This window comes from Electrophorus electricus, chromosome 3 (genome assembly GCF_041902795.1).
Source record: "Electrophorus electricus isolate QZ-2024a chromosome 3, ASM4190279v1, whole genome shotgun sequence".
Classification (NCBI taxonomy): Eukaryota; Metazoa; Chordata; class Actinopteri; order Gymnotiformes; family Gymnotidae; genus Electrophorus; species Electrophorus electricus.
In genome coordinates, this window is record NC_137499.1 from 5,440,372 (window position 1) to 5,463,195 (window position 22,824).

The window sequence follows — 22,824 nt, forward strand, 5'->3', positions numbered from 1 at the left end:
ATGTAGGATCATTATTGTGCATTTTTTGCCTACTGAGAGAGAAACACATTTGCAACATTTACTTTGATGTAATGAACGGCACCTAATTGCAGTTCCACATTTCAATAATATGCATGCGTTCTTCTCTGTGCTGTGGCATTCTCACAACACTTGCTGTTCAGACAGCAGGTTTGATGTTGAGGTGAGTACTAAATATGCGGTGTTACTTAAAAGAATAACTTAGCAAATGATATTTGATTGTTGGTAATTATATGTTTTATGTAGTTATAAACATATCTGTGAATCAGTATGTCTATCTCTGTGTCACCACCAGACCTTCTCTTCAGCGTGCAACGTGGATTCCCTTAGGACATAATAAAAACACAAGAGATACTCAACAACGTTGTTGAAGATTCACTTAGATGGTGCTTTCTTCTGTGCACATTAAGCTAAAACTACCACCCAAACCAGATGTGTATTTTTGGTATTCCCTAGTACACTGTAATTATTAGTACACGACATGCATGCACACACACACACACACACACACACACACACACACACACTTGCAGATTTCGCCTGTTGTCAAAAAACAGTAGTCGCACAATAAACAATGCCTTTATCTGATGTGAGAGTAGGTGAGTTTAGGTTATGGAAGTGCGACAGTTTTACAGCAATCTTTATAGAGGCCTATGGGCTTTTGAAGGAGTAGACTAGCTCTTTTGAAGCACCAGGGCGTGAGGGAAAAAAAGGGAGATCAAAACATGACAGAATGTGCGCAAAGAGGCTCCATTTAAGGACACATTTGATGTACTATTACAATCTGTGGTGGAGGACTAAGCAGACAGGGCTTGTGGTCCCTGGGGGCCAAAGGGGCACAGACCATTTTTGATGTAGTCTTTTATGAGGAGGGGGGGACAATGACTCTTTGGAGTGCAGAGTCAGGGAGACCAGGTTATTCCTGAAAGGATGCACTAAGCCATAAGTTGACTCCTTCCGCTCTGAAGGACTGGTGTGCTTAGAACGATTGCTATGTGTGCTGAAGAGACCCACATGCCAGTTCTTTTCAGCGAGCAATAGCAGTCTGATGAATCTGTTCTCAGACAGCGACTCGATCACACTGCATGTCCACCTGCCCCTGCTGTTCAGGACAGAATAAAGAAAGGGTTCAGTCTACAAATGCTAACAATGCTCATAGTTTTAATGAGTTTTAAAAAGACCAAAAAAGTCTCTGCCTATGAGGGAAGGAACTGTAGCCCCCGAAGGTTGATGCTGGGGTCAAGCATGCCATGTTACCCAGCAAGGGGCCTTGGTTAGAAGCTATCTCATGGCAGGTGCCTTCCTGTAGCCCAGGAGCTGAGCTCATACCTGAAGTGGGAGGCCAGGACTCTGCTTAGCCTACGTTGAACAATAGCCCCTCACTTCGACTCTGTCGATATCACTCAAAAGAACAGTCTGCATAGAAACTGCTAATGTGTTTAGAAGTTCATGAAAGCTTGTGGGATTGAGCGAGTCTGATTTTATTCACAAAAGTCTGGCTACTAATAGCTTAATCTTCTTTGTTTTTCCCTTTCATTTCACATTTCATTTTACATTTCAGAGGTTACTGCTCCTTAAATAAAATACTGAGGAATCAAGTTATCACTGTTCCTGTCTTTGACATGAGAGCTGGAGAAAATAATGATGGTGTTTTATACTATATTTGTAATATATAAACTCAAGGGTTTAGCTATATTGTTTTTATGAAAGAACTAAATGTCCAGTTCAAGCCTAATCTGTAGTCAAAGCAACAATGATACAACACAGCACTCTTTAAAATTAATATTGATATATAATCCTCTTTTCTAAAGATGTAAATAACATGGAATCTGAATAATTAATCCAACAGCTTCCATAATTGTAGCTCACTGCACTTTGTGTATCTTGTGTAAAACTGTAATTCCATACAAAATTGTACTGCTGAACATACAAATTCCTTTTTAAAGTGCATCCAGCATTATTGTTCAATTTGCCCCTATGATTGTGTTTGTATTCATCACAGCCATTAATATATGTCTATCTTGCCATAACTAAATTGATAAGAGATTCCCCATTATTTTTATTGTCATCTTTCATTAGGGGTAATATGGTGCCTCCTTGGTGTATTTGAACATAGTGCTGTATCATATTGTTTCGTACAGTACAGTCACAGGGAAAGCATACAGCAGGTTGTCTGGGCTGATTGGTTTCCTCTAAACCTAATCTTCCCCCCTGGGGGGGGGGGGGGGGAGCCATACCATAGAGAGAGAGCAAGAGAGTGAGATAGAGGAGAAAAAAGATTGAGTGAGGCTCCATTCCTTTTTCCATAAATCCCTCAGCAAACCATTTCAACCCAGCGCGGAGGACAGAGAAATTAATGAAAGGAGAATTGAATAAAAAGCCCTGTAAAATATTTCTGTCATGTTCTCCCCAGTAACAAGCTTGTTTGATGATGGCAGTGTAATCAAATCACAGCATAAGGGGAGGAGAGTATTGTACCTTAAAGGCATGGTTTTTCAAAGTAAATGCTACTGCATTATTTTGCGCTCCCAGCGAAATATTAATTTCACCTCATTTTGTGGATGTGATATGTACTGTTATCTTCCTCGGCCATATGCTATTTGCTCTGTTTCCTTTCCCAATCACCTTATTTTTGATAGAGAATTACAGAAGGAATTGTAGAACTCTGGTCACATTTGCATGAAGTAATATCTGCAACCTACAAGGAACTATCACTACTGTTCAAATTTAGCATTTTGTAAAGTTAAGAATTTTTTCAAGTGGCTGTATAATTGTGAACCATGCACGGTATATGTGCGTTGTCATGTTTATGTCTATGAATTATATATTTCTATTGCCTACTTTTTTGTTCGCTTAGAAACACCAAAATGTGGTTATTTTATCAACCTGTGATGTTAATTCTTATATGGATATAAGAACCCACCAATAATAAACCTATTCTGTATAGAACATTAGTTCCTTCCTGGAAGCTGATCGGTAAACTTTGCTCCACCTCCATTTTTGTCACTTATTCTGACAGCTTGCCTTTTCATCACAAATTCTTAAAATAGGTCAGTTTAATTTTAAGGAGTGGATTCTTTTTTTTATATAGCGTGTTTCTGTAGCTTGCATTGTCTTTCTCTTTTTCTTTTGGAGTAGTCATAAGAATGATTGCCTATGGTTTATGAGTCGTAAGTCTGCCAAATTGCTCAGGCACTTATCGTGATCATTAGTTCCCATTCACATGGCACAAGGGCAGAACTAAGCACTGCTGTTCTTGGCCATCTCTCCCTGCTGAGCCACATCACTGGCAGAACAGAATGTAAGGCTTTCATTGCATCTAGGGGATATAATTTCAGCTTTTAATAATGCATTACTGTTCAACATGGCAACCATTCTATTCCCCTAGGACCAAATATTCTCAAGAGTTCTTTAGGAAATTTTTGAATACACACATACATGCCATGATTTGAAAGAGTTATTGTCAAGGTACTTAAGCCGCTTTACTTTGACAAATGTATCTAAATTTATCACAATTTCTTTCTCATTCCCTAGACACTGAGTGCTGGAATCTCTTATCAATGGCAGCAAACCTAGAGTGTTTCCGCTAGTTTTACTAATTCTGCTGAACCTTTAGTTTTTATCATTGTTGTCACATATCCTGATTTGTTTTTGTCATATTCAAATAGATGAATGAATGCATGCATGCATAACGAGTGAATGGATAGACAGATGGAAAGACATATATCAGGAGGGGTAAGGTAAGCAGGAGAGAAACATCCAACCTATTGAATTTGATTAGAATTACTCCATGCTCTTATGCTGTTGTTCACTGAACCACAGACATAATTATTCAGTTGCTGGAATTCTAAATGCTTGGCACAAACCAATAAATCTGTTTCATAAGAGCAGCATGCCTGTGTTGATTACTTTTAGCAAGGCAAGAGCCTGACTGTCACTGGGCAAACCCTGGATTGTCCAGTGAAACAAGGACCCTGGAAACAGCCCTCAGATATAAAAGAGAATACGGACTAGGCTGCATGGTTTGTGGAAAGGGCATGTGGATTCAGCGCCATGACATTATTAACTCAAGACATATTTTTTCCAGGGCTGTGTAATTCGCCTTATATTAGAAGAGGCTCTCTGAGACCACTCCATAAAGGTCTTTTACTTTTGAGTTGAAACACTTCAAGTGTATATGCTCAATGCTCAACTAAATAGATATAATTGTGGATGTTTATAGAAATGTGGCATAATTGAGAATGAATTTAACAGCTGTATATATAACTGGCCCCAATGTTATTCCTTATTTTATACTATGGAAATGACAAACTGTTTATTACTAACTATTTATGTGCATTCATTTAAATTCACATGTTTTTGGTTCTGATATTAATTTCTAAGTCAACGCCCTTTATTCACAGTGTCTAATAAAAATGGAAAATAAACCTTCGTAAATATTCAGTGTAAACATTATTGTTTATGCTAAAACCTTTAGTTCTGGGCACTGTGGAAGACTAGTGATTTTGTTGTTGAAAATATGTCAACTGCGACAACAAGTCATAGTCTACCTCAGTGAGCAGGATGCAAACACACGCACACCCCAGCAAATGTTTCTTTCTAAAATAGTACTGGTATACTTTGCTTTTGACTGCTAACATAAATCAACATTAAATGCCAGATAAATGGCAGAAGATCAATAGCTGATTGAAATGAAAAACTATAAGAAGATTTAGATATTTATTTGGTCATGCTGGTAAGGTCATGCATAAATAACCCAGGATTCTTTGCTATTATCATTCATTATGATTCTTTGTGTTCCAAAATATTTGTTCATTACTCACTTCTTAAGTTATTTGCTGAAATGTTATTTTAAGCAAACTCTGAAATAAAAACAATTCAATGAAGTTATTGTTTCTTTCTTGAACAGAACAATCAGTAGTGATTATATTTTAAATAGTCTTAAATATTTGCACACAACACTATGAATCACATTGTATTATTTTTTAAAGCTTTGTCACAATTCAGAAAGAATGCATCACAATTCAGCTATGCATTAAAATCTGGAAATATCCATCTTATAATTGTGAAAACATGAAAAGATGGATAGATGCAGTATTATTCTGTTCCCATCAGCTCTGAGACTGGTCAATGAAATCAATGGCTTAGTATTTTTATAACAGCACTTCGTTTTCTTATGGCGATTTAGTGGCAGTGATTGTGATTGTGAGGGTATAACTCATTTTCATACAGCATGTAGCCATGGCTACCACAAGTGATGCAGTGCATAAATACTGCAAAGTGTGGCCTTGGGAAGGATTGAGAATCCTTACTTTTGGCACTTAATGCAAGCAGGCTACAGCCAAAATGATATTAATTGTTATAGGTTTCAAAAGATTAATTTAAAGTGGAGGTGCCTATTCATATGAGAAATCAAGCAACGTATTGTAAATTGTATGTCCTTGTCTGTCACAAAGCTTAAGCAAGTCAAATATATCTGAGTAATTATATCCTATCAATGTCTTCTCATCTAAGAAATGCAACCCAAGAAATATTAGAAAACATGGGAGCAGGTTCGAAGGTGCAGTGCCTTCTAACAAGTCATTTCTAAAAGCATCAGGGGTGCAACCCCCGTCAGGTCATTTTCCATTTAGACTTTTTAAATGCTGGATGGTACACATGGTGAGAGCCACATATGGTGAGACTGACTAGGAACGAGAGAGATAATCATTCGTTTTCATGTTTTGGCCTACCAAACACCCTACAAGAGGGAGAGAAAGACACCTTAGTGTGGAACTCCAAACCTGCTTCAAGGGTACATTCATGAGGGTAGATGCCTATATTGCTTTACTCTGATACTACATCATCTGGGTTTATATTTCCATGAAATATGATGTAGCTCTCATCCAAGTATCTTAATCCTAAAGGCATTCTAGCCTTACAACGTGTCCCTTGTCTCGAGGAATGTTTGTTAGAGGAACTCTTAGCTATTTGCCTACTCTGCAGGCAACCTCATTTAATACAGGCATTTGGGAAGCCGACTACATGACATCACTGCATCCCTCAACTAGTTGAAAATCTCAGGATTGTGTCCCTGACTGGGATGTGTCTCGAACAGAAAGATGGAGTCGAAAACAACAGTAAGTTGAGAAGTTTATTATAGGCTATTACAAGTGGCCACGGTTTACAGTTTCGGATGATCAATTTTAACCGACCCCATATACAGAGAACCAAATTTCCGTTCGTATAAAATGTTTAACATTTCAAGAGGTGAATGCAGGACACATCAACTTTTTCGTTTTCTTTAAGTAGCTAGCTTGCTAGCTTGAGGGTTTCCGCGAGCTATGCCTTGTAGATAGCATCAAAGCTAACGAAGTTATATTTCAGAGGAAAACTCGAGAAATGTCAGAAAACGCTTAGGTTAAAGAATGCAATTGAAGGGTTAACCAAAGCGCTCACCAGTCAGTTGTTTGTTTGTTATCCATCTAGTTTACCAAATATCGTGATAATGTTAGCCTTGTGGCTGTACAAATGCATCTTGTAAAATTTGCAGCATTAAAAGCAAAATTAGCCGAAGTGACTCGCTTGCAACTTTGACGAGCAACATTTCTATGTTACAATGTAATTACATTTATTACAATGTATTTTGCATATTATACTGCAAATTGCGTAATTATGGTAACATTGTTGCAGTCATGAAAAAGTTTCCCCCCTTGCCTACCATTATTATAATTCAGATTTTTTCTAAGTGTTTTTCAACCTTTTTAACAAAATGTTTCTGTATAGAAATGCAAACTCTGTAGATAAGTAGTTTTTAATTTCATGTAATAAGTTAATTTAATGTTACAAGTTAATGTCCAATTCATTTAAACGGAGACCATTTTTTAAGCGTGCTTTTCATTGGTCCACTTTTTAAAAAATAATTAAAAATGATCTGAGTCATGAGTTATGACAGCAAGCTCTTTTTTTCTCAAAAAGTTTGCACCATAGCAGTAAAAGTTATCAAAGTTATATTTTTCTAACTACCATTTTTGCTTGACTGTTTTCAGCGATCTTGAAATAACCACAATCATGCCACAGGTCTACAGAGGTTCTGGGGACTGTTAATTGGCTTTGCCATGTCTCCCAAAGTGGCCAGCCAGGGCAAGGCAGAGGAAACTGCAGTGCAGGTAGCAGTGCGAATACGGCCTCTTCTCCCTAAAGAGGTCCTACACAGCCATGAGAGCTGCATCACAACCCACCCAGAAGACAGAAGGGTTACTCTCGGCCATGATCGTTGCTTCCACTCCGATTTTGTCTTTGAGGAAGGTTCCACTCAGGAAGAAGTGTACGTGGCCTGTGTCCAGCCACTTGTTGAGGCTTTCTTTCAGGGTTTCAATGCCACAGTGTTTGCTTACGGTCAGACCGGCTCAGGCAAAACCTACACAATTGGAGAAGCTAACATATGTGAGTGCTTTGGGTTTTTTTAAGCTCATCAACACTACAACAGCATGGCCTCTGTAATATGATGGAGGTCACAAAAGGTCACTATAACATGTTCATGTAGCAATCCACTAAAAAAAGTTCATTGTGGTCACAAAAACATGTACATGCCTATTTTCAACCATGTTACACAAAAATATAAGTAAATATAAGTAAGGTGTGCCATGTCAGCATTCTGTATTATGCAATAATCATGTTCTAGGAAACAGAGTATAATATGCCTGGAGTTATTTTAGTTTGTCACCAGTCTTATTTCTCCAGAGCTGCTCGTGACATCGATATATTTTCTGGGCTGCATCAAGGCCATCAGTTTTCTGGGTTAGAAGAGGCTTGCCTGATTCTAGTTAAAATCTCCCTATGAGTTCACACACATTTGCGATGCCAACAACACTTCCCCCGATGCAGCTGTCACTGCTCGAAACCACAGCCCCTCTTGCCATCTGAGATCTTGCTTTTTGGCATTTGGCTGCGGACAACTATTACTAACCCAATGCTGGTTTTTGGCTGAAGCCTCCTTTAGAGATGATGAACAAGGGATCATTCCCAGAGCTGTGGCCGAGATCTTCAAGTTACTGGATGAGAATGACCTCAGCGACTTCTCCGTCAGAGTGTCCTACCTTGAGGTTTACAAGGAGATCTTCAGAGACCTTTTGGAGATTGAGACAGCAAGCAAGGATATTCATATCCGGGAAGATGACAAGGGCAACATAGGTGAGGAGCCAGAGTTTTTTTGGCCTGTGGAAGCAACTTTAGTGTTTCTTGTGCAGCCTGTGAAATGTCTAGGCCAAATGTCATGGTTTTTCATTGGAACACAGGGATTTGCACAGACATTTCAATATCACTTATCATGCAGGTGATATTTATATTTGAGTATGTAGAATATTCAGTGAAAATACTTAAGAAAGCAATGAGATTAATCCAAAAAAACTTTAGTGTTAAGGCAAATTTGTAAGTTACTGTGGTGAGTATTCTTAAGCAAATTTTTGTGTAACAATAAAGTCAGTGTGGAGTATTCTGAAGTTCTTGCACTTAACATTTTCAAGCAAGGGTACGAATCATTTCACTTCATTCTGCGTACTGAAAGAAAGCAGAAAACATAAGTACTCTCATCATTTCAACTGTAGCAAAAGGACAAACTGCTCCATTGTGTTTTGACATGTGAAAGATTTAAAAGCTCATGGAATAAGTGGAGCTCAAATAAACAATTTACAGACGCATTTGGGGGGGCTTATTTGTAAGCGCAGTATGCCCACAGCTCTCACTGAGGATGATGCAGACAGTTGCCATTTTCTGATAAATGTCCAATAGATCTCAGATTAGTCTATTCCTTTAGATAGGAAATGCATCAACTAATTTTTAGCTGTCATTTCAGATGAGCAACACTAAGGAAGCACTTACGCTTCAATCTGAATATTTTTAAACTGTTTTTGTGAAATGGGTTCAGGGCATTCAATTTTTGGTTACAAACATCAGAAGAAAGTCTACTGTTAAAAACTCTATTCTCTATTCTCTGATTGTTTTGCCCCTTGTGTTCTGACACTTCCTGAATGCTTTCTTATTAACATGAAAAAATTAGGTTAATAAATGCATTACAAGACCAGTTTTTGCAGTGTAGCATACATGAAGCTTTGTTGCTCGTTGTCTTCTTTTATGCAGCAGTGGAGCCATAGAGCGGTTATCACTTAGAAGAAAGAGGTTAGGGTGAAGCAGTTTAACAGAGGTCTATGGCATCAGACATCGCAGATGCCGCGTCTGGCCAGAGATAGTTGGTAGTAGCACACTCCCAAAACGCGTGGGGTTTTGTGAACCATTTCAATGTGGCATATGTAGCAGCAAGGAACTGCAGGGGGCCTCGTCTGCGGTCCTTTCACAGGCGTGTTGGAGGCCTTGTGAATAAGCTATTCTACTCTTGCCGCATTGCTGAGTTTCTCAGCATGCTCATATGAGAGGCACTGCTTGATTTGCTGTTTGACAATGTATGTGAATGACTGAATGCGCTCTACTCGGGGCCACTTAGACCTGAATGATATAGCCCAATTTTCAAGGTTGTGATCATTTCTAAAATTTATTTTATTTTGCAATATATGTGTACACTGAAAATGTAAAAAAAAAAAAAAAAGGTAAATTGTTTCTGTGGTAGAACAAAATTGTGAGAAGAATGAAATAACCTTTATATTGACACTTGTATCACTGTTTAGTTCTAATCTGCAACCTCAGGGTGTTTAATGTTTATCTTTTTACATGTGAAATACCTGGCAGACATCATAGTTAAGATCTGGTGAATGCAGTTAAGAATTTGGGTCGGTGTAATTCTTTTCAATATCCCAAAAATAAACCACATATAAACCAAATATTATCCATCACTTACGACACCAAGATACTTAAAATTCCTTAACTGTTAATTTCATATTATCATAATAATATAGGCTATTTCACTTTATTGCCCAGCCCTGTTATTCTGTGCCTCTCCCCTGGGAATACAGCCAATTACATTCCCTCTAGGCTTCTAGCCACAGGCAGCACATGGTACAGCTTGGATACAATCCAAGTTCCGAAGTGCCTGACTGCTTTGAAGGCACTGAATGATACTCATTGGAAAGTGTTTTATGTTTTTTTCCCACATGCTTTCCCGCAGTTCTCTGTGGAGTGAAGGAGTGTGAGGTGGAGGGGCTCGATGAGGTCTTGAGCCTTTTAGAATCTGGGAACACGGCTCGCCACACAGGAGCCACCCAGATGAACCCGTGCTCCAGCCGCTCCCACACCATCTTCACCGTGCTCATGGAGCAGCGGCGCGGTGGATCTAGGGCCGCTGGCGGAGGCCTCCAAGTCCTCTCCTCCAAGTTCCACTTTGTGGACCTGGCCGGGTCTGAGCGAATCGTCAGAACAGGGAACACCGGAGAGCGGCTCAAGGAGAGCATTCAGATCAACAGTGGACTCCTTGCCCTAGGAAATGTGATCGGGGCGCTAGGGGACCCTAAGAGAAAAGGCACACATATTCCTTACAGAGACTCAAAAATCACCAGGTATGACGCGAGATGTACAGTTCCCATTTGTGGGTTGTAAGGATGATGATGATTTTTTGGAAGGCAAATCTTTTGAATTCTGTTAATTTATGTATCTCAAGTTACTGAGGTTTAAAACATAACAGGCCCAATTTCTAACATTTCATTATTTATTTACTTTTGTGTGGTAAAAAAAAAGAAGCTGTTTACGCATTTTCTTTTTGTAAGAATAGAATGCAAAATTATGCATTTTGTCCATTTTCTCAGAATCTTAAAAGACTCCCTTGGAGGCAATGCAAAAACACTCATGATCGCCTGCATTAGTCCCTCATCCTCTGACTTTGATGAGAGCCTCAACACCCTCAATTATGCCAAACGGGCTCGCAACATCCAAAACCGGGTCATGGTGAATTGTCGTGGGGAGCCCGACAGGGTGGAAAGCCTGGAGCTCCAAATCAAAGCCCTCAGACGGGCCCTGGAGAACCGGCAGCGCTCAGAGACGCGAATCCTTGCCCGCTCGGACCCCGAGCGTCGGGCACGGCCCCTCGAGCCAGACATGAACAAGCTGCAGGCAGAGAGCGCCCACTACAGGACATGCACGGACTCGGCCTACAGGCTGCTGACAGAGTTGCGAGGGGAGGGGACGCTGAATGCTGGGCAGCAGCTGCGGGTCAAGGAGTGGCTGTGCGCCGTGGAGGAGGAGCGAAGCGGCCTGACCACGGCCTCGGGGCCGGACAGCGGCATCGAGAGCAGCTCCACTGAGGACACAGCCGCACTGAAAAGGGGCCGAACACTTCTGAAGGTTCAGGTGGGCCACGTAGGGCACAAGGCTAGGTGGCATGTTTTCCTGCAAGTTGTATATACACATGCAGTATTTGTAAGCTAAACGTAATACTGTAAGACAGTTCTGTTCAGTACATTAACTAAAAACTTTAAAAGAGTCCTTCACCTCAAAATGCTGATTTTGTTAATGATGCAGGGATACTAATAGTAGCCGGGTGGTTTAGGCATGATGCCAGGTGGCTTCTAGTTATAGTAAGCATGTCTGAATGAAATATTTTTTAATGGAAATGAGACAAGAAAATACATGAGTTTACAAACATACATATCTGCAAAATATGTGAGTTGTTTCCCAAACAGTTAATTAATTTTTATATTGTTAATAATCATGATGAATGAACATAACATGAAACAACATTTACAGATTGTCACAGATTATATTGTTATAATATCCTTCACAATTCTAGGTATGACTCCGATAATGAGTCTTGGTATTACACTGAAGGTATATTCAAAATCGGGTTAGATGTTATTGCCTCTGGTATGTCAGGAGCTGAATCATGTGAAGGAGGAGTGGAGCAGGGAGAAAGATGACTCCATTTCCCAGTTACTAGAACAGATCCATCAATTAGAGCAAGAGAATACCGACTTTCTGTCTGCACTAGAAGATGCAATGGAGCAGTACAAGCAGCAGGTAAGGCATTTTTCTTTCATATACACCTGAACTTAAAATTTAGACAACCTGGCTTTAGGACATATGTTAAATAATAGTTATAATATTAAAAAATTGCACTTATAAAAAAAATGTTCAAAGTGCTTTATAGAGTAAATATTAATTATTATGAAAATTAATCATTGAAATCAGGTCAGTTTCAAGGCTCACCAACAGATTACATAGCAAATTATATGATCATATCTAATATTAATTTGATAAGGTGGAAAAGGGCAAAGGGGCTTGAAGACATTTAAATATTAATAAATTCTAAAATAAATTCTGAAAGACGCGAATACCTAATAAAGGGAGATGAGAGCCAGTGGAATGTGATCCCTCATTCTGGTGCATGAGTGGGTTCTGGCAGCAGCGTTCCGAACGCAGTAAATTAGTAATAGGGCTCTTTGGCAGGCCACATAAAGGAGCTTTGGAGTAATCCGGTCTTGTTGACACAAAAGCACATATAGGTTTCCCACTGTCAGCAGTGAAGGTGAACGTCACAGTCCTTGGAGATGGTACAGAGGTCATCTACCGTCATGGAAGGCTGTTCTGCAGCCATCGCCCGTGCATTTATTTTTTTTTCTGAAGGCAGCTGAGACATCCACTCATCAATGTCATCTAGGCAGTCAAATGAGCTAGCAGAGTCGAGGTGCTTGCTGGCAGTGTAGGTAAAGTTTTGTGATCTCCCTTTCAGAGCGATAGGCTCCAGGAGCAGCAGGACCTCATTGCAGAGCTGCATAGTCTGCTGGCCCAGCCAGGCAGCATGGGTCAGCTGCACCTGAAACGGAGACCCCACACTGCACCCATCAGCTCAGTACAAGTAACACTCGCCCCAGGCTATTTTATCCCTCTCTACAATGGAGACCCTGGGGAAAGCCCTTCACAACAGGTAGATTATTTTCCTTGCTAACCCAACACTTATTTTGCTATTTGAATATGCTACCAGTCAAAAATAAGTTTTAGTTTACATGATGCAGACGCCGCTGTGTTTTAATGCATAGATCAGAACTGTGTAATTTGAACATCTACAGCGTCCTTGTACAAGCAACGTTGTTGGTTATGGACTACATATAATAATTTAGTGTTATTAAACCTGCTGTAGGTGTCTGCCTCATGGTGCAATAGTTATTGCTGTTGTTTCTGGGTTCTGTGCTTTCAGGCCAACCCAGGCACTTCGACGGGTGCCTGTTCTTTTTCCGAACAGGCCCAGTGGGAGGCTGGACATGGGGACATGGAGAATGAGTCAGAGGACCGAGAAGGAGAGGATACTCACGTCAGAGGAGGCAGCGACAATCGCAGGTATGGAGGTGATCGCTGTAGGAATGGTGGTCTTCACCCTTCGCACATAATGGCACATTAGTGGGTTTGTTTTGTTTTGTTTTGTTTGTTATGTTTGCATCTGAACATGCTAACAAGCTATGCAGGAATACAAAGAAGGGTGCAGGAAATTCTCATGAGATTTAGGTTTTGTATTATTGAGGAAACGGTTTTCTAAAAACATTTTTCAGTTGTAACTTTTGGGTGGTTATACAAAAACCCACCAAGAAAGAAGCTTTTTTCCTTTTTTGCACTTAAAGTTAATAATTGGCTAAAAGAAAATTGTGGTTATATTGTTTGCTTTCTCTATAATGTGATTTATTGATGTATGCGTTACCTGGGGACGTTGTAAGTAGAATTTGGACTGTTGATTTGGATTGTATTCATAGCCTTGCATACATGGTCTTGTACAGGTGCATGCATACTACCTGGTCAAAGAAAGATGCACCATTTCAAGGTTCATCTGGAAAAGCTAGAGCACCTCTGTCTCAGGTGCTGGGATCAGGCTACCCTCCAGCATTACACAGCAACAGGCGTACATGTGAGTTCAGCACTGAAGCTGTTTAAACATCCTGGTCACTGCTTTCTGGCTGCCGGCTGTAAGCTTAAATGCTTATTTGTTTTACTTACCTTCTTTTCTAGCGTTCATTGAAATTGAGCAACAAGGACAGTTCTGTGTGGCTGTTTTTGTATTAATGGAATAATTTTCCCAGAATTCTAGGGTGATAAAAACATTTAAATGATGGGAGTTAACATGTTGTCATTTTGGCAGAGACCAGTTGGCTTGTTCCTATTTGCTCAATGCTTGCTTTAGTATTTTACACTAGCAGTGGTGTTTTTTGGTTTGTTTGTTTTTTGGCAAAAAATTTATTTGCATAATGTAAATGAGCAGCAGCAGTTTAGTATCCGTTTTTGTTCTGCCTGCTGCGTGTGTTGGACAGCCAGCAGCAGTGTAGGGGAGAGTTCAGTGCTGGAGAGCCTGAAGGGGTGTGTGTGGGAGCTGGGCTCCGAGCGGGGGCTGCTATTGGCCCAACAGAAGATCAGGGAGCTGTCCATCACCATCCGCATGAAGGAGGAGCTCATCAAGGAGCTGGTCAAAACAGGTGACACTGCTAACCACACCATAATGCTTCCATGTTATTAGTGTGTGTGTGTGTGTGTGAGTGTAAATAAATCCACGAGGGGCGTTTCTAGTCCTGCAACCCTCCATGCATATGTTTAAGTCTTCAGACTATATAGCAGTAGAGCAGGAGAAATACAAACACAAGGCATGTACAAAAATACACAAACCACTGGTATAATGTAATATTTACAAGTATGATGGCTTTTAAGATGCAATGCTATGTGAATTCCTATAGATAAATAAGAACTTAAGCACAGTTCAGGGCTTTGTAATTTTCTTCTTTTTTTCCCCCCTTTCATTCTGTTCTGTCCCCTGATGACTTCCCGGCATGCGTGCAGGCAAAGATGCGCAGACGATGAACAGGCAGTATAGCCGGAAGGTGGCCGAACTGGAGCAGGAAGCAGAGCAGGCCCGGGCTGAGCTCACTGAGGCCCAGAAGCAGCTGCAGGACCTTGAGGCGCAGGGCAGCCGCGACGCTGCCGACTGCTCCAAAGCCCAGGAGTGCAGGAGGAAGATCGCAGCTGCACACAGCAAAGTGCAGGTCAGGCTATAAGTCCATGGTAGTGATGACCTCGCCAGAGGCTGGTAGCTAGAGTGTCTGTGTGACGTGGACATAACGTGTTATGCGAGTGTGTACTGGATCTCCCCCCCCCCCCAAAACCACAATGGCAGTTTTATTTCTGATATTTCATTCATGAGCATTTCTATCCTTTTATACAGTATAATCTAAAATTTTAGATTTTAATTTTGGTATTCAGTGGATGGCAGGTGTTCTGGACTGTTTACTGAACATTTACTCATTGGAATGCCCTTTAGGCCTCCGAACTGCTGCTATAACAGTCTGCATACCATCCTTCTTCTACTTGCTACACATATGTACTCGAGCAAGGAATTTAGCCTCATAGTACCTACCAAATACCAAAAGGTATTTGTGTAATAGTTCACGCAGTAAAACCTGCTGCATCAAGAGACACACTTTTGCAACATGTCGACTTTAAACTCTAACTAAATATTTTAGAGTCAAAAATATGATGAAATGTAAGTCGTTAACATGTCTGAGTAATAGAGGTGCAGTGCTACATGCAGTTTCAGTGTTTCTTTCATTATGAGGTTTGAATTTTTCAACACAATACAAAAACTGTTGCATATAAAACTTTACACAGCATTTGACTAGCGCTCAGAAGAGAGAAAGGGTAGAAGAATAATAGAGTTATAATTTGATACTTTTCCAAACCTTAATTTTATCCTTTCTTCGATACTACATCAGAACCCTTTTGGGTGCCAGAATGCAGTCCTTCGGTCAGGACGTGTTTTTTGTTTAGTTTTTTTGTTTGTTTGGTTTTTTTTGCGGGCCGACCTGCAGGTGCTGAAGCAGAGGCAGCGGGACACGGCGCAGCTGGCTTCACTGTCAGCGCAGAGCGAGCGGCGTGTGCAGGAGCTGGAGCGCAGCGTGCAAAGCCTGCGACAGCAGCAGGAGCACCTCCACCGCCGCCTGCGCCAGGAGAGCCAGCAGAAGAGGAGGCTGGAGAGCGAGATGCAGCGGGGCAAGCAGCGTGTAAAGGCGAGTGACACACACACTCACACACACGCACGCGTGTGTGGCCTGCCTCAAGAGCCTGAGCCCCAGCAGGCTCCAGCAGGCCCCTTTAGGCTAAAAAAAGCTGCCTTAGCAACATATTGTGCTGGTTTTTTTGCCTCTTCCCGTTTAGCAATTTTGGTCTAAGCTAGGTAGATAAAGCCTAGTCCAACTAGGCAAAAGATCTCATAAATGTCTGCTTCATAAGTATGACAGATCTGTGATTATTTGAGCATGTCTTCCCTGCCTGTGCGTAGGAGCTGGAAATCAAGAACAAGCAGCAGCAGAAGATCCTACAGATTAAGACGGAGAAGATCGCTGCCTTCCAGAGGCAGAGGAGAAGCGGCAGTAATGGGTCTGTCATCTCACTAGAGGAACAGCAGGTATAAACTGAGAAAAGGCTAGCCACAGACTTATCCAAACACTCAAATGGAATCTTTATAAAAATCTTTCTAAAGCTAAACCAAGTTAGAGGCTACTTGACAGGTATTTTCTTTGTGGATTTTTGTGTATGTGTGGTTTGGCATTTTCCTGTTGCATTCTGTAATTGGTAGCCTTAGTGTTTGTAGTTTAGGTTGTCTTGTGGCTTGTTTCAGCATGTTTTAAGATCACACTCTCTCACCCTGGTATTTGAGCATGTGCTGTTGATAAAGGTGTTATTGCCTTCTATGCTGTAAACATGTTTCATCATGTCTCAAAGTGTGCACGTCCCCACTGCTCTAGCCAAAAATCAAATAAAAATAGAGTGCATATTTCAAACCCCTGCCATCCCTTTTTTTTTTTTTGACTGCCGTTGACCTTTGCGTCCTGAGCAGAAGATTGAGGAGCAGAAGCGCTGGCTGGATGAGGAGATGGAAAAGGTTCTGGAACAGAGGAGAGGTCTGGAGGACCTGGATGGGGAACTGACCAAGAGAGCAGAGATCCTGGCCAAGAAGGAGGCTCTGCTCCTGGAACGCAGCAGCCTGGAGACCAAACGACTCCGCTCTAGCCAGGTCTGTGAGGGCAGCACCTTCAGCCTTTGACTTGCCACGTTCATTGTGTTGCGGGGCACTGCTGTTAGGTGTCAAATTAATATGCAGATATTCTGAGCTTGCAAAAACATTTAACTGAAATTGATTTTCTTAGTTCTTTCTCTCTGTCATGAAAAAGTATTATGACAGATGGAAAGCGAAGACCTTTTGTTAGCATCAGGATCCTCAATATCCACGTTATGTCGTAGTCATAATAAAGCAGATATGTCAGACATTCTCAGATTCCAATACATAGCTGAAGCAGATGTCCAGTAGCTCCCTCTGAAGGTCTAATGCACACACGTGCGCACACACATACACACACACACACACACACACACACACACACACACACACACCCGGCAGGCTCTGAGCAACAACCTGGAGGTGCTGTCGAGCCGCATCGAGTCGCTGGAGCGGGAGCTGAGCGCACGCAGCGGGCAGCTTCGCAGCAGCAGTGCGCAGGACTCGCAGCACATCCGGCAGGAGATCTCCAGCCTGCGGCAGGAGAAGGAGCAGCTCCTCAAGCAGAGAGTGGAGCTGGATGAGAAACTGCGGCAGGGTAACCTGCTCTCTCCTGAGGTGGGTCCAGGGCTTGTGGCATACCTGGGTGTGTGCTTTGGTCAGTGAACCTAAAGGCAGCATTGTTTACTTTGGTCGTTTGTTTATTTGTTTGTTTTTCCTTCTAGTTTTCCCCTTTGATGTAGAAGGTAAATGAAGGTATATTTGTGTTGTAATATTAACGTGACTTTGTGATTGTGCATTGATGTAGATATTTTGTTTCAGAGCGTTTAGCACACTAACACTGCCATGTAGATAAGAGATTCCTAAAGGTGTCTGTGTTAAGCACACCATTATAATCTTTTTTATGGTTGCTAAAGTGAACATGCCCAACAATGAAAGTAAACCATGAAGTCCAGGGCATTGTGAAACCCGTAGTCCTGTGATCCTGCAGTTCCAAGCAGCCTGGCATTCCTCCACCCACCAAGCTGTGCAGCTCTGGTGACCTCCATTAACCCCACGTTCCTTCCCTAACTGCCATTCAGGAGGAGCGCACTCTGTTCCAGCTGGATGAGGCAATCGAGGCGCTGGACGCTGCCATCGAATACAAGAACGAGGCCATCACACAGAGACAGAGGCAGCTAAGGGCCTCGGGCAGCATGCTCACCCAGTGGGAGATGAACCTGATGGCCAAACTCACCTACCTGTCTGCCTCTGAGACACGTGCCCTGCTCTGCAAGTACTTTGATAAGGTCTGCACACTCTGAGTTACTGGGAGACAATTACAATGTTGTAATGAATTGTATATACTTTTGTTACTGTAGATGAGTACTTTTTACATTCATTGCACTTCTAAAAGTAGTTTAATAAAACTGTATTTTATTTGATTACTAACATCGTTTCAACTGAGCTACATTTTACTTAAAGTACATTCATAAGTTGTTTTTTTCCAAGGTTTTATTTACTATGATTTTTTCTTCATCCTGTGAAATTCATGTGCTATGATTGGGTAGTCATTCTACCTAGCCGATTATATCAAATCCTGCAGAACATCTCAGTCTGGCAATCTTGTGATTCCAGAGAAGTCAGGCTGAACTGTATAAATATTATAAATCAGCTTATACTGAAATCAAATGGTGCATATAAAATGTAGCTGTCTTCAAAGCCCAAATGCAGGCTGGAAATGGGCGTTTGCGTTAAATTATATGGCAAAGCAAACCCCACTACCTGTATTGCTCTGAATGTCCTAAGTCGTTGAAAATTATGACACATTACAGATATTAAGGCAAACAGCCTCACCACAGATAAATAATGTAGAAAAAGCCTAATATGTCTGTATAGCTAGCCTGCTACGAGTATAATTGCGTGAAAAGCAGAATCCTCATGACACTGGCTCTTTAGGCCTTAAGTGCAAAAATATGCATGGCATCACAGCAAAAGATACATTTAAGAATGTGTACCCTGGTGTCGTGTGAACCATTTTACTTTGCCTTTAATATTTTGCGTGCGTGAAGGTGGTGTCCCTGCGGGAGGAGGAGCGGAGACTGCAGATGGCTCTGGCCGAGCTGGAGATGCGGATGGAGGAGCAGCAGCGCCTGGTGGTGTGGTTGGAGGCAGCCCTGGAGCGCCAACAGCTGGACACAGACCGCCGGCTTACCCAGCAGCAGAAAGAACACGAAAGGAATGTGCAGCTTCTCCTGCAGCAGTGCCGAGGTGGGACTTGGACTCTTTAAATTCTCACCATTCTTCTTTACTAGATAAAAGGAACAGTACTTGATTGGACTCTATGACCAGAGAGTGATTTTTATTTCTCCCTCAACAACTACCTTTTAGGAATATAAAGAAACTACACAATGCAGCCCTAAAGCCCATGTGTGCTAATAATGAACTTAAAACCACATGTTGTCAACCGACCATCGGTTTGGGTTCTTCACAAGGTAGTGGTTACTGAACAAAAACACATGATCTAAGTGGCAAAACAGACAGGTTCAGAATAAGAAGCTGGTGGCAGTGGCCAGTCATTGAGCTCTGTTAATTGCCATTATTGCTGTGGAAACAAAAAAGCACTAATTGTCGGAAAGGCAGGGAAGGCTGGCATCTGCATTTGACATTCTGCATTACTAACTGCAGGGACGATAAAGCATCAGGAAAAGCAAAAGATAAATGAAGAGAATGATGATCATCATCATTATCATTGTTATAAAACAGTGATTCAGGTAGCCAAATTACTTTGACAAAGCACCATGGCATCTGAGCAAGGACTGCAGCATCTAACATGCTTTTCTCTCTAGGACTTTATTATACCTGGATGTTTCTTATGAAAATATGCTCTCGTGAAATGCTTTTAATTGTTTTGCTTAATTGCCTCTAAAACCTAATCGAGTTTATTTTATGACCAGCATTAAACAGTAGGTTAGAAATATGTTTAGCAGGACATTAATTGTTGCAAGCTGTTTTTTCCTTAGGTCGCAAAAGTTGAGTCATATATCTTATCATATATACTGAAGGTGTCCAAGATGCTCCAAAGGAGAATGTTTCTCACTCGATGCTGTGAAGGTGGAAGACTCAGATGTTGGTGAAACATATTCGGATTGCTTTCCTCTATCCACAGATGAAGGTTTGGCTGGTAGGCAGCGACAGTATGAGGGCTTGATCCACAACCTCAGCAAAGAGCTGAGCCTATGTAAGGCAGCCAATCTGGAGCTCAGCGATAAAATCAGGGACATGTGTGGGCCGACTTGTCAGTCCGGAGATCAGAGCAAGGGTGAGCAATCAGATCGCTCATTATAATGTACCAGTTTATGGAGCCTTCTCTGTACTCTTTAGTAAAATATTCCATCATCTTTTTAAGTGTAACAGTACAAGAAAAATAAAGAATCTCTAGTTACACTTTTTTTTACACATTTTTACAATTTTTCTTTCTTGCAGGAGTGTAGGTATGTGAGTCGATGTGTGTGGAAGTTTTATAAAATATACAGTAAATATTTTCTATCACGTCATATCATACTGGTGTGTACTGTATGTGCATGATTTGCATTGTAGGCGCAGCAGAGAGGGTGCACTACAAAGGAGCTGGAGAAAGTTCTAAATCCACTCCTGAACCTGTGCACAAGTCAAGGGAGGAAATGCGGGAGTTGGTGAACGCGCCCCTGCCCCCCACGTGGAGGCGCTCTTCACTTCCAACTGAAGATCAGAACTGCATGGAGGAGCTTCGGCAGAGGGCAGCTTGTGAGCTTCCCGCCAATAGAATTGTCCAGTCCGTGAACAATGTGCCTTGGAACGGAGCAACCTCATTGTCCGTTAACAAAGCACGGAGGGAATTTCGGAGGTCAAGCCTAAATACAGGACCCATTGGTTCAAATTCTGCAATTATTGATGTTCGGAAAAATCCAATGTAGAAACATTCTTTTGGCCAGACGAACTGGTTTACTCTTATTATCATTGTGCATTACTTTTAATTAAACTGTCTGTCTGTATTTTCAGTGATAAATTACACTGTTTTTTGTTAAATTAATGTTTTAAAATATTTTCTCTCTCTCACATTTTGTGTACATTATAAAAAGACTATTTTATTGCTTTTTTAAAATGTAATTTTATGTCCACCTTTGCATGTTCTAAATATTGGTTTACAATAGGATGGCCACTTTAATAACCCCTAAAACTAGTACATCATACCCCCAAGAAGGAGGATATAAAGTAGATGTGGATATGATTGTACAACACAGAAAATTTAAACCATAACCTATCTAGCTAAATAGCTAATAGCTGACCAATTTTATCTAAAAACCTAAAATGTAAATTTATGTGAAACCAAACTTGGCACCTACTTGCAGTATTCTGCACACTTTTATTTTTTGTATTTTTACATCGTTGCAAGCATCGTCTCTGACCTGCATTTAGCCTTTCTGCGGCTAGTCGGTAGGTGAGCTACGAGGCGATCCAATTCATGCACGGTCTTTGCATCGACAGCTGTGTGACACTGACTCGCTAAACTGATTAACGGAAAGCAAGTACACTCAAAAAAGATGACAAATGGGTGTCAGTCTATGCCAGGCGGAAGACGGCGCGGAAAAACGGGACTGTCCGGCCTAAAACCAGACGGCTGGCCACCCTTGTCTATAATGAGGAAAACTGCAGTTTTGACATTTTTTAATGAGTTGAAAGTTTTTGAACCACACAAGATTAGAACCTAAATTTTGTAAACCGTTATCCATTGCAGTGCTGGGCCGTAATTTGGGAAGTAGTCCTCATAAACTGAATCAACAGCGAATTATCGTGTTAACCAGACAATTGCATCAAATACCTTTGTCGCTTCAGATCAACTATTTGCTTAATATTATCTACCCAGTATCAAATCAACTAGCTATATCTATCATACTGATTTGCTTTCTAAACGTAGGGTTAGCTAGCTAGCAATAGCTACTGGATCGCCGAGCGTTCAATATTACTTTGTCCATCTTTAGCAAAGAATCTCGGAAGTTGGTTTACAGCTAGTTAAGTTAACTAGCTAATCTACCTACCTTTTCCAAATTGAATACTGTTGCAAAAAACAAACAAACACAAAAAACCCCCGACAGAATTAGCATAGCTCTAGCAATCTCGACCGTAGCTACATTCAGATTTAGTACCTACAGAGGTTAGTTTAGCTAACGCTAGGTTAGTTGATGATATCCCCCATAATCTAGATACCACCATTGTTTCTACTTCGTATTTAAATAATATTGTATGTTTTTGTGTGGTAGTTTATTGAGTATTGCTACGTTCATTAAGCTAGGTTTTGTGGATTTTTAACTTATGTAGCTAGATATCATGTTAATACTACAGTCTAGTTGAGCCGATAACTGTTTAAGATAGCGATAAATGCATTGGAATATGTTCACATTTATTAAATCTTGGGTGGGCCTCGTGGCCTAATGGATAAGGCGTCTGACTTCGGATCAGAAGATTGCAGGTTCGAGTCCTGCCGGGGTCGCACTTTTCTCAACACTCATGTTGAGATTCAGTTTCACTAGAGAAAGACTTTAAGTAGCTTATGTAGAAAAATAAAAGCCTTTACATCCTTTACATTCTTCAGAAGTAAATCAGAATACTAACTGTTTCACTATTACATGGTTAAAATACGCTTTGCGTATATAAGATATCTATTGTATAATGAAGCTGTATACAAATGTCAGTAGGCTGTTAAGATGTAGAAATGAACTTCTGTGTTTAATGTACTGGCATCTTCAAAAAACACGGTACATTTATGTAAACTATAATTGTTTTGAGTGAAGTGACAGGTTCTAGATGAAGTGAGATATCTACAACACCCTTTAAACACACTA

General features: G+C 41.0%; 1 protein-coding gene and 1 non-coding gene across 3 annotated transcripts; both read left to right on the forward strand.

Annotated features, from left to right (window-relative positions):
• Nucleotides 1-6,043: 6,043 nt before the first annotated feature.
• On the forward strand, nucleotides 6,044-20,976 carry kif7 (kinesin family member 7). Of its 2 annotated transcripts, none has more exons than XM_027004544.3 (19): nucleotides 6,044-6,137; nucleotides 7,047-7,443; nucleotides 7,990-8,190; nucleotides 10,115-10,502; nucleotides 10,749-11,289; nucleotides 11,812-11,955; nucleotides 12,668-12,862; nucleotides 13,133-13,272; nucleotides 13,704-13,831; nucleotides 14,232-14,393; nucleotides 14,752-14,954; nucleotides 15,777-15,974; nucleotides 16,247-16,372; nucleotides 16,805-16,981; nucleotides 17,366-17,581; nucleotides 18,046-18,252; nucleotides 19,015-19,213; nucleotides 20,112-20,264; nucleotides 20,543-20,976. In XM_027004544.3, the coding sequence occupies exons 2-19, from the start codon at nucleotides 7,116-7,118 to the stop codon at nucleotides 20,896-20,898; spliced, it is 4,062 nt and encodes a 1,353-aa protein (XP_026860345.2). In that variant the 5' UTR covers nucleotides 6,044-6,137; nucleotides 7,047-7,115; the 3' UTR covers nucleotides 20,899-20,976. The 2 variants fall into 2 exon arrangements, with proteins under 2 accessions (XP_026860345.2, XP_026860347.2); XM_027004546.3 differs by having other exon boundaries at nucleotides 13,178-13,272.
• A 1,423-nt stretch (nucleotides 20,977-22,399) lies between these two features.
• trnar-ucg (transfer RNA arginine (anticodon UCG)) lies at nucleotides 22,400-22,472 on the forward strand. Its single transcript has one exon. It is a non-coding gene; the product is annotated as a tRNA-Arg (tRNA).
• Nucleotides 22,473-22,824: the final 352 nt, after the last annotated feature.

Coding starts and splice junctions, on each gene's coding strand:
- kif7 (XM_027004544.3), top strand. CDS start 7,116: ATGTCTCCCAAAGTGGCCAGCCAGGGCAAGGCAGAGGAAACTGCAGTG. Junction 11,290..11,811: donor GAACACTTCTGAAGGTTCAG/GTGGGCCACGTA, acceptor CTGGTATGTCAG/GAGCTGAATCATGTGAAGGA. Junction 11,956..12,667: donor TGGAGCAGTACAAGCAGCAG/GTAAGGCATTTT, acceptor TCTCCCTTTCAG/AGCGATAGGCTCCAGGAGCA.